The 12,465-nt window shown below is 39.6% G+C and overlaps 1 protein-coding gene across 1 annotated transcript in view; it reads right to left on the bottom strand.

Annotated features, from left to right (window-relative positions):
• LOC126183561 (kelch-like protein 5) overlaps positions 1-9,176 on the bottom strand; it is a 328,711-nt gene extending 319,535 nt beyond the window's left edge. The window contains exons 1-2 of the mRNA XM_049925639.1: positions 9,045-9,176; positions 8,802-8,947 (exon numbers count right to left, since the gene is read on the bottom strand). Coding sequence (XP_049781596.1) covers positions 8,802-8,826 — 25 coding nt within the window. The 5' untranslated portion in view covers positions 8,827-8,947; positions 9,045-9,176. The remainder of the gene's footprint in view (positions 1-8,801; positions 8,948-9,044) is intronic.
• Between the last annotated feature and the right edge of the window lie 3,289 nt (positions 9,177-12,465).

Here is a 12,465-nt window from a genome sequence, read left to right as displayed (position 1 = left end):
ATAAAATGAAGGACTAAGTAAGGAACACGATGTTTTTGTTTTCTCCAAAGATTTCTTCTCCGATACAGCCCTCCAAAGATGACATTGTGTATACCATTTTGAAGATGTGAATTTTGGAAAAAAATTTAAAATGCTGTATCTCTGGAACAGTTCTAGATATTTTGTTGTTTTTTTTTTATTTGAAAGATAATTGCTTTATGATTACAGAGAAATCCTCCATTTGGACTTATCTGTCAAAGTTCTTTTACTATAGCATTCTGAACCTTTTTTATAATTTATGGAAAAAAGTTTCTTCAAAAATGCCAATCCGTAAAATTGATTTTTTTCTGTTGGTTAGTACCATATAGTTCTACATTCCCTGAAAAGGAGAGCTTCCACTTTAAGGAAGAACAGGTTATATAAACAATTGAAATTTTTGTTATACATTAAATCTGTTTTATTACATCATCACATAATAGGCTCATAAAAATCAAAACCTAGCCTTATTTAACATAATTTTAGTTTTGAGAGATGAGTGAGAAACTCATTTTTCAAGCATTTTAAATGGTTCCAAAATGTATGTAAAAGGTACAAAGACTTAAAGGTTTCAATTTATACAACTTATGTCCACTCTGTTTTGTACAGAAATTAGCCAGTCAATCAACTAAAAATGTGTTCCACTGCTTCAGTATCTCCCTTTGATATAGCGTGATGCCTTCCTGTCGCACCAATAGGGACTGGAGCACTTACAATCTTCAAAAACATTGAACAGGAAGGAAGCACTGATGGCGTTGTTGCTGTCCTTCAGATGGAAACCCATATCCTGCACCTGGTCCATGTGGTAGCACAAAGTTCACTACAATTTTGTTTAACTCATACCTGGTGTCTATAATATCTACAATCCACCAGTCACACACACACACACACACACACACACACACACACACACACACACACACACACACACACACACACACACACACACCTTCTCAAGTTGTGCATCTGAGTATTATCCTGTTGTTTCTGAGGTGCTGACTGAACGAACGAAATTTCTTCTTTCTTGCTCTTTAAAGCGCGTGCAATGTGAGTTGGCCCATACTTTTGAGTTCAAAAATATGTCTTCTGAATTCCTTTCACAGGAGTAGTTTGTTTGGACCATTCTTTTTTCTGCTCCCAAAATTCTTCAATTTCCTCTTTAGACAAAAGAATGAGGGCTGTGTATATGTAAGATTTCACGACTCGTAAAATCCTCAGCATTCTGAATCACAGCTGTATTTGGTCTGGAAAGATCATGTTTTGTAGCATGGTGCTTCAGCAGGCCTCTTACACCATCACAAAGCTCCTTCCTGTGACCAGTTGCACTGTATACCCAGTCAGTTGGCATAAGCGACTTACTCAATTCAAACAGCTGGTAACAATGTTTAAAATGACTAGGAGCACCATCAGAAATAGCGATGATCTTCTCTGCCCGTGTTTGCAGTTTAATTTTTCACATTGCTAGCAAAGCATGTGCTGAGGCATGTGCAGAGTCATCACTTATAACTGCAACACTTGTGGTCTTGTTTTGAAAATATGTCACTCCTGTAAAAATTGAAACGTGGTCATTACTCCCATAATACCCTTGTACTTCTTGAGAGAGAATTACAGACCAGTTCTCAGGAAAATCACAGAGAAGTACTACACATAGTTCTTCAACGTGGTGGTTCTGCAATTTCTTCAGATGCTGGTGTGTTACTGCTTTCATTGACCATTTGCTACATTCATCAATGAAACTGTCAAATATGCAGTTTCTGCAGAGTTATCTGCTATGTCTTCCAGGCCAAGTGTCTGTAAAGACAGTCCTCCCTTTCCAGGGCAGTCACCACATTCCTGAAACAGACAAGTCTCTCACTTTACGTCACAGACTACTAATGACTTCACATGCCCAACCAAGAGTCATATGTCACGTGCTCCAGTAAATTCTTCAAAGTTACCACACACAGTTCAAAATTTGCACAGTACACAGAGACAGACATTTCTAAGTGGGTGTGGAACTACCCACTTAGGTCATAGTGCATAAAATTTTGATCTTTCAATATGTGAAATGTCATGTACCTCTCCACTTTCACAACTTTTTGAGCTTCAACTCTTACAGTTATAGTGTCTTGTTGGCACTCTGGCGAGAAGAGTCATTTATCTTCAGATAAAATGACTGCACTGTTTGAACTTGAGCTGCTGCTACAGGATGACCATAATAGCGATTTGGTCTTCCAGAGACTCCTTTTCCAGACATCACATTTCTTGATTTGTCTACCATGCACTTTGATGCTGATGAAATGTGGTTCAAAATTTTTTTCTTCGAAAATGTCACCAGAATAACAGTTAAAACCTGCACCTTTTCACTGTAGGATGCAGACTATTCAACAGCTGAATTGATATTTGTGAAAAATTCCTGGCAAGAGGTGCAAGAGTGATTTGGTTCATTTTCTTGAGAAGATGGAATTACTACTTTGAAGAGTGTGGTCAGGTTTGCTGTAGTGTATTCAGCCATAGCTTTAGTAATTTCTCTGCACTTTCTTGATACATAGAGCTTACGACTCGACTTCACTGACCACGGTTTCTTAACAGGACTAACACCTAGCTCTGTAGCTGACTTTTTCAGGGTATTTAATTCTTCCTCTACTGATGCAAAATCTGCATTGTCTGCACCATGGGAGGCTTCACGTTGTTCAGATACTATCATCGTTGTTATTCTGTCAAAACAATTAGAACACAAAAAACTGTCACTGGAAATGCTTCACTCTGAAACAGGGTCTTCAAACTGAACAAAGTCTTTTTTTTGTCTGTCTTCTAAATCACTCTTTTATTGATATGCAAATACTTGGCAAACTTCACTCTCCTGTGGCCCCAGTCAGAAGGGATTTCAAACAGTCCTTTTCACAAAATACACTGCAACTGTGTCAATTGGCAAATTCCTCACGAAAACACAGAACTTACTGGATGGTCTCAGATTTCTTAAATGCATCTTCAGTACACAAATTAGCACTGAACAACTACAATACACAAACCTGCAACGAACAACCACGACAAAGAAACTGACAAGAAACTACAACAAAGTAAGAAACATCTGCAACAATGAAAGTGGAAAGAAATAACTGCAACAAAGAAAGTGATAAGAAATAACTACAAAAAGGAAAACAGAAATAAAAATTGTAACAAAGAAATTAGTACGAAACAACTTCAGTGAAGACATTACCCATGAAAGTTTTTTTTTTTTTAATGAAACTTTGAAAGTGGAAACTCTCCTGTACAAAGAATATAGTACTACATGGTACTAATCCACAGAAAAATATCTAACTTTTCGGGATTGCTGTAAATTATAAAAGAAATCCGAAAGGCGACAGTAAAAGAACTCTGACAGATATGTCCAAACAGAGGATACCATTGTAGTCATAAAGCAATTACCTCTCAAATAAAAAATCTCACAAAATATCTAAATATCTAGAACTGTTACATAGACACAGCATTTTAAAAATTTTTCCAAAATTTGCATCTTCAAAATGGTGTTCGCAGTGTTATCTTTGGAGCCTGTATCTCGGGGCAGGAATTTTTTTTGGAGAAAAAAAAAGTGTTTCATTCTTACTCCTGAATTTTAACATGTGCTAAATTCAATAACATTCAAGACTATGAAGGTAACCCCCCTGCCTGAAGTGATACGGATTATGCCTTTTGTGATATTCAAATAATGTCAACCCCCTCTGAGTGACGCTCAACATAAACTGAAAAATTCTGATATCTTATTTCATCCACAGCAAACAACGCTGTGCAGACATTGTCAAATACGACTGATTATTTCACCTGGCGATTTATGTGCTACTAAATCTACATACACACTCACCACATATGTGATCCAAAGATGTTCTCTCTGTTCTCCTTAGGTACCCATAGAGAAAAAAGGTCAAGAAAACAGAAGGACGGGACAGTAAATCATAGTGAAATGCTTGGATAATATGGCTTACATTTCAGTACTGAGTGTAGAAATTAAATCAGTGTTACATTACATACCCGTAAAAGGCAAAACATGATCTACAATAGGGATTAACCTGACCTCAAGAGCATGATCACATGCAGTTGAGATGCAGTTTGACAACATGTAACAAATCACTATAAGAGTGAAACAAGTAGTTGAAAACATGGAAGAAGTTTTAGTAACGCTTTGTTGGCTTAGCATATGGAAAGAGCTCCCAAACTCTCAAATTATTGTGGAGTCAGAATGTCACATGTGGATATGGTGTGCTGATGTGCAAGATGGCCCAAGTGTGGTACAATTCTCGTGTCAATGGAAGCGCCCGATTCCACCTGTCCGCTTTGACGCATGATGTAAGGGTGTTATGGTGAGACGTCATTACGGCACGGAGTTTGAGTTGGTTGTGTTTGTAGATGTCATCTTGTTGTGTTTGATGGCGCCCTGTGTGTGTGTGTGTGTGTGTGTGTGTGTGTGTGTGTGTGTGTGGAAATGATCAATTCCAATTTCCGTAGTATTATATATAGGTATTGGTGTTTTGGTATGGTCAGCTGTGGTCAAGGGAAATGTCTGATTCCAATTGCTGTAGTTTTTGCTGCAGGCATTGGTGTTTTGGTATCGTCAGTTGCGATTGACCTACACAGGTCAAGGGAAGTGTCTGATTCCTGTATATTTTGTAATTACTTCCTCGGTTCGTCATCTTGTGTCTTCCCCCCCCCCCCCTGTTGTATTTAGGTTGTCCCCTCCCTAAAACCCCCAATTCCACATGGTTGTCCCGTTAATTTGATTGTATTTTTGGAGTGATATGTTATTGTCATATTTAGGCCTACACATATTTTCGTGTTTTTTGCTGTGTGTATGTAGTGATATAATAGGAGACGCTAGGATATCATTGGAGATGCTTAGAATAGGCATTTCCACCATATTGATGACATCATGGGTCAAAGCCAACGGGTGGAATCAGACACTTCCATAATCCCCAATTTTCCATGAACATATAAGTTAATATTTAGGCTATATAAATAATTGAGAAGTCAATCCATTGTTAGTTATAATTTACATTTGGGAGTATCTACACCACATCACTGCTATCGTTACCATCTCCCAACATTTCAACTCTGCTGCTGGAGCCTACTTCCTGGAGCAAGTTGGTCGCAATGCGAAACCATACCAGGATGAAGACTTCAGAATTTGAACAGAAATATTGAACGAAGTGGCCCACATTTCAAATTTGACCTCACTTTACACTTTATGCCAATCTCTCTGTGTGTAATAGCTGATATTATTGAAACTACCAGTATTGCTTGTCTGCTTTGACACATGACACTATACAGGGAAATACGGAAGCGTCCGATCCCGCCCGTCTGCTTTGGCCCATGACGTCACAAATATGGCGGAAACAAAAACAAACACACACACTTTCACAAGAAGCCTAATGACACTAACGGGACAAGTGCGGGAAATGGGGTGTTTTGGGTGGAGGGGGGGGCAAACTAAATATAAACAAATTTAGATGCCTTGCGTAGCTACAACGTGTAAGTGAAGACAGCCATGCATGAATACCCACCCACCTCCCCAGGGGTCGTAACCCCTGCAACCCATAGAAGATAAAGATGCTTCAGTAGCTGATTAGGGTTTTTTGTCTTTTTTAAAAAAAAAATCTCACGGGATAGAACGAACAGATCAGAAAGATAAATATAATAAACTAAAACAGAAATTGGAGGAAACAGATAATTAAAATAAGTAATAACTGTTTTTAAATTAAAAAAAAAAAAAAATCTCACAAGATAGAACGAACAGATCAGAAAAGTAAACAAAATAAGATAAAACAGAACTGGAGACAGCCACACTCAAACCAAACTCCGTGCCGTCATGACGTCACACACAACAACACCCTTACGTCACGGGTCAAAGCCGACGCGTGGGATCGGACGCTTCTGTCGACCCCTATACAGTGACTGAGTGGTACCAATGTTCTGTCAAGACCATCACAGTGAAAAATAAACTGAATATGAAGAATGTGGCATGCTACTGTGGTCTAGTCACTAATTGAAATGGAATATAAGCGGCCACCAAATTAGTCATACACCTCCTCAACTGAATCTACAAATGCTCTCCAAAAACCTCCTGAAAATAAAGATTTTTCTGCTATTCAATTCTTTCTGCCACACAGAATGAGTCCTTTAACATGGACATCATACACGAAACACAACAATTTCACTTGAGCCTACTCAACTGGGAAATACGGAAGCGTCCGATCCCGCCCGTCTGCTTTGACCCATGACGTCACAAATATGGCGGAAACGACCATTAACCACGATTCCAATATGGCGCATATAAAGTAGTTACGTACACACTGAGGGCGAAAATACATCGAAAACCACACACACACACACACACACACACACACACACACACACACACACACACACAGGTTCCACAAAAAGCCTAATGACACAAACGGGACAAGTGCGGGAAATAGGTTTTTGGGTGGGGACAAATTAAATATAAACAAATTTAGACACCCACCCCCATACAAAACGACGAAAAAAACCCACATCAGAAAACTCCCCAAATACCACTAAACACGGGCGTACCCAGCGAGGGGAGAGGGGGGGCAACTGCCCCTCACCATAAGATATTTGCAGTTTTTTACTAGATTACTGTTTTATTTAATAAGAAATGCTGCACGTTTTCTCGCATTGTACAAGTGCATTCTTGTGTTTAAAATGTTTATTAAAAGCAGTTTTCACTGGTTTACTGTTTTATTAAATAAGAAGTGCTGTATGTTGTCTTGAGTCCTTATTTCCTGAGACTAGTATGACCTGCCCCCCCCCCCCCCCCCCCCAGTTCAGATCCTGGGCACGCCGTTGCCACTAAACACAATATCATCTGGACTCTGACACTTCCCATGACCTACATAGCTCAACAGCAGCTCCTGATCCCATAAATTAGGACCTAACACTTCCCTTGACCTATATAGCTCAAAAACATCTCCTGATACCAATACCAAGAGTCACAGCCACACATGGGGATCGAACACTTCCTTTGACTTGTTATCCTTACGACATCTCCACATACAGCCGTCCATGGTCCGAGACGCTGGAACTTTAAGTAAGCCTCATTTCTTCACTACATACTGAACACTTCACGACTTCATCCAAATATCCGAATAGTTGAAGAAATTTTATTAGAGACAATGCACTGTCCCTCATCATAGCTGACAACGGAAAACTGTTGACCCTGTCAGTCATATCCATACCTACCAAAGCCATAAAAAAAGCAATTTACCAAAATTCACACATGACGCCACACTCGCAAACTAAACCAAAAACATCGCCTAACACACCACCAGAGAGCACCACCGATCGCATCAAAACGACACCTACAAACACTTCACTCTTACAAACTAAATTCCACGCCGTCGTTACGTCACACACCACAACAGCCTTACGTCACGGGTGGAATCAGACGCTTCGGTCGACCCCTGAACGGTAAATGTTACCTATCTTGCGAGTGATACTTATTCTAGAGTTATGAAGAAGCTTACTTCAAACCTTACATTTATCTCACCACACCAACAGACCAATGATATGAGCACGGGGAAGATAAATATCAACAAATAAAAAGGATGATATCACTAACAACATGAAAATGTTAGCAGAACAGACAATCAGCCAACAGGATCTCCACAGAGGATTAGGGAGTTTTGGATTAGGATGTTCTTGTTATTAATGCCTTGAAACACAAACATTTGAAAAAAGAAGACCACAGTGGAAAGTAGAAGTCTTCACCAAGAGCTTAAGGTAACTAAAGAATATGCATTACGTAGGTAAAAAAAATGTCATCACACATTCATTGGTTCACGAATCTACAAGCAAAATGTCATCTTGAACTGAACCTACACGTCAAGGAACCCTTAAGATCAGTCTATCACCACAACCACCATAAAAAAGAAACTGCAAACCAGAATGGCACAACTTTTAGTAAAAATGTCATCTCCACTAGATACAGTATACAATACAATCTAAAGCTGCTACCCACAATAACTAAATGACATGTTGTAAACCAACATGAACACCATACAAACAACAATATAACATGTCCCACTTCGAAAAATACATCAATGCCTTGAACCATACACTAGACGCGTTGTTTCAGTGTCAACATCTGCAGGTACAACATGGTTGCAGCAAAGCAAGTTATTTTACACAAATAATCGTATACCAGAAATTCAGAGGTGCACTTGAAAACCATATTTACGTGTATGTACCTTTTATAGGTTTTTCTTATACCTTATACCTTACTACTTCATGCAATCACACTCCGCTAAGATTTAAATTGTCGTGCAAAGTTTCCGATATACGTATTCCTAAAGTACCAATCAAAAACAGAAAGACAGTAATGAAACAACTCACATACAAACTACATTTTAATGACGCAAACGGAAAATCAGACTATATAGTCGAGGTACAATACATTTTATTAAATGCAATATAAGTACATGAAAATATCCAGTACAGAATAAAATCCACATTCTGATTCTCCCAACACTAAGGCATACTTCAGGGCACAACTAAGGAGTTTTACGTCCATTCTTAAGATTATAGTTCAGCCACAAGTGCTCAATGCATATTTTTATAGGCAACTTACGTAATAAACATATATACTACTATCTGAATAACGCTGTAGTAACTAAAACAAATAAGTGTTCTTGGTGTCAACGACATGCTCACTGAGATGTCACAAAACGAATAATATACAAAATCGACCACATACTTCAAAGATCGAAAAATGTAAATTCAAACAATTATCTTACTGTATGGAACGTAAATGCGTGGCATTCTGCTCCCGTAAATTTCAGTTTCTGCACCTTCTCTCTCACAACACAGCGCGAAACAAAGAAGTATCTAGTATAGACGCTTCATACAGATTCAAATTATTGCCGGCTGCCTGCATATATCTCTGGAACAGCAATCAAGCTTTTTCATATTAATAACTAGGGTGTGGAATATAAATATAGAATGATACATGTCCAACATTATCATAAATGCATTCATACATTTCCCAGTACGAACATATTGTCCATGAGTTCTATCTATAAATATTGTTAACATAGTCTTAAACGTCACAGCACAGTAAATTTTGCATTACAGGCAATGTCTCTATAGGCCCGTCAACACGCAACGATCTGTCTGCGCAAAAGTTTGCGCACAACACATCTGCGCAGACAGATCGTTGCGTGTCGACAGAAGATTTGCACCAAACTGAGGCGTGTGCAAACCTGGAAGTTGGAGTTGGAGGTTTGAGCGAAACCTCTCAAATCTGTGGGTTCAAACCACATCTGCACAGACAAGTTGGAGCGTGTGGACAGGAGATCGCCGCAAATCTGGCGCGAAACAGCTTTTTGATTAGTCTAGTGTTTGTATTTGTGCGCACAGGGCATTAAAATGGTTGACACTCGTCAGTGTTCTCGAGAGTTTGTAAGTAAATTCATTGAAATGTATAGAAACCACCCATGTTTGTGGAAGATTAAAAGTAAAGAATATAGTTACCAGGACAAAAAGACAGCAGCATACAATGCTCTAATTGAAAAATTGCGGGCAGTTGACGCCTCGGCAAACAGAGAAACGGTAATAAAAAATAAAAAATTCGTTGCGAACTGGCGAAATTATTTGCGGATGGATGTCGAAACTTATAATTATCTCTTAAAGCTTGTAGCCCCTCATATTATGAGAAAAAAATACTTGTATGATAAGGGCAACTTCTCCTCATGAACGGCTGGCGGTAACATTAAGATTCCTAGCAACAGGAAGGAGGTACAATGATTTGGAATTTTCAACGGCAATATCGAAAAAAGCGTTGAGTAAAATAATACCCAACACATGTGAAACTATTTACGCTGTCCTGAAGGATGAGTTCATGAAGGCAAGTCAAGTAAATTAAGTCTGTCAGTGAACTATTTACCGAAAAGAGTTGTCCAAAGTTCAGAAATCTAGAAGATCTGGTGTAAGAGTAGATCAAGTATACCAGCCAACGTTGTGGTATTTTGACTGCTTGGCTTTCTTAGTGATCAAGAAACGCCAAGACCAAGCAGGAGTACAATTGAAGATGAAATTGGAGTGTCAATGTGCCAGGAAATGGAACACGAGGTAATGTAAAACAAAACAGGTTCGCCCTGCAACTCTCGAAGTAAATGTTCGTGAGAAAACTGCTTTCGCTTTAGCAGCCATTGTCTACACCATTTTGACCGCTTTCTCTGTTTCCTGCGCTTGGTCTGAATGTTTTTTGCAACACAAGTTGCGAACACAGACCACAACAGAACTTCCTCCATTTCTATATTTCAAAATAACTGAATTAAATTTTTGACGTTTACGGGGAGCGTAGTCGCTTGCCACTGATTTCTTTTCTACACCGACAGATGGCGGGCGAGTACTAGATTGGGGTTTGTGGAACGAGTTAAAATTCGTTGGGTCTGTGTCATGTGAAAACACCACATTTGCAGCGATCTTTTGCATGTACAGACATCTGTGCCGATGTCTGCGCAGACAGGTCGTTGCTTGTGGACCGGGCTTAATGGCACACTTTGGAGATGAAAATACCAAAAACTTGAGTTTCTAATGTATTATTCCATCAAATTCTGGAGGAAATGTTCATTGAGAAAGAAAGTCTTCATTGTGCAGACATATGAAATAAGGATAATATATGGTATATAGTCTTGAAACTCTTGCTCTTTCAGCTGTCGGCCAGCTCTGCCGCTTTACCTCATTTATGATGTTTCTTGTTAACCATCAATTACAGTTAAAAAGCAATAGTAACTTTCACATACATAATACCATGATAAACATTTTCACAGTCACTGCTTCCTTCAAGCAGGCCTCTTTAGAGGTGGTAGGGGCTCAAATACAGTGTTCGGCAACGCTGCACTATTGCTTTCCATTGGCCCATGGCCGACTGCTTGCCGAAAGATGCTATGGGCTGATCACAAACACATCCTGAAATTGCGTGGGTCGGCCGGAGTTGCCGAGCGGTTCCAGGCGCTTCAGTCTGGAACCGCGCGACCACTACAGTCGCAGGTTCGAATCCTGCCTTGGGCATGGATGTGTGTGATGTCCTTAGGTTAGTTAGGTTTAAGTAGTTCTAAGTTATAGGGGACTGATGACCTCAGATGTTAAGTCCCATAGCGCTCAGGGCCATTTGAATCATTTTTTGAAATTGCGTGGTCTGTATCATTTAAATAGTGTTAATTACAGTTTCACGTTGTTTGTCACTATTTATCCAAATCTTCTTTCAACCAAAGATTTTATTGAATTCAAATGACTTAAAATATTTTACACATGTAGATTGTTTGCCAGTCCCAATGTAAACACGAGATTCATTAATGATGCTTAGCTACAAAAACGTATAAGAAGGCCTAAAGGCCGAAATACAAAACGTTCCTTCCAATCCCAAATTTTCATCAAGTGATTGCGCTTGTTAAATTCCTTTAACTTTTGTTGCCCTGTCGTCTTCAGTTGCATTTAACATTATCTTGCCAATTATCATATGCAATCCATTATTCAACAGTAATTAGATGGGTCCAAAGTGAAAATTAGCAACATAATAATAGGCTACATACAAATGCTTTAGAATTAAAATAGAACTAATATTTATTCACAGCTGTGTCACAATTTTTGTCTTTAACAGTTCACATTAATATATTCACTGCTATAAATCATATACAATTAAGTATTACAGGGCTATGTACCGAAACTGTCAGCAGACAAGCTGGTGCATTCTAGTAAAATGCTCAGAGAACCTATATGTATCAGATAGTGTTGCCTATTGGAAATGCTCTTCCAGCAGACATAAGGTGACAGTTTCCAGCCCTTCACTGCATATATACATATTGTATGTATGTACTGTATGTTAACCAGGGACCTAGAAACGACGGAGGGGCTCCGTCCCTACTGCAGCCACAGTGGTCCACAACTCCACGACGACTACCACAGCCCACTTCACCCCTCCACCACCCCACACCGAACCCAGGGTTATTGTGCGGTTCGGTCCCCAGTGGACCCCTCAGGGAATGTCTCACACCAGACGAGTGTAACCCCTATGTTTGCGTGGTACAGTATTGGTAGGGTACGCATACGTGGAGAAATTGTTTGTGCAGCAACCGCCAACATAGTGTAACTGAGGCGGAATAAGGGGAACCAGCCCGCATTCGCCGAGGCAGAAGGAAAACCGCCTAAAAACCATCCACAGACTGGCCGGTTCACCGGACCTCACAACATATCCGCCGGGTGGATTCGTGGCGGGGACCAGGCGTTCCTTCCCGCCCGGAAAGTCATGCGTTAGACTGCACGGCAAACCGGGCAGGCATATACACATATTGGCAATGCTTGCTCTTTATAATTATAATATATTGTGTGCTTTTATACAGTGTGAAGAAACAATGCTTCACTTGCAGGTCGGCATGCGATTCCTCATCCACATTCAAG

The sequence above is a fragment of the Schistocerca cancellata genome, chromosome 4, assembly GCF_023864275.1.
Source record: "Schistocerca cancellata isolate TAMUIC-IGC-003103 chromosome 4, iqSchCanc2.1, whole genome shotgun sequence".
NCBI lineage: Eukaryota > Metazoa > Arthropoda > Insecta > Orthoptera > Acrididae > Schistocerca > Schistocerca cancellata.
This window is presented reverse-complemented; position numbering and strand designations above follow the sequence as displayed.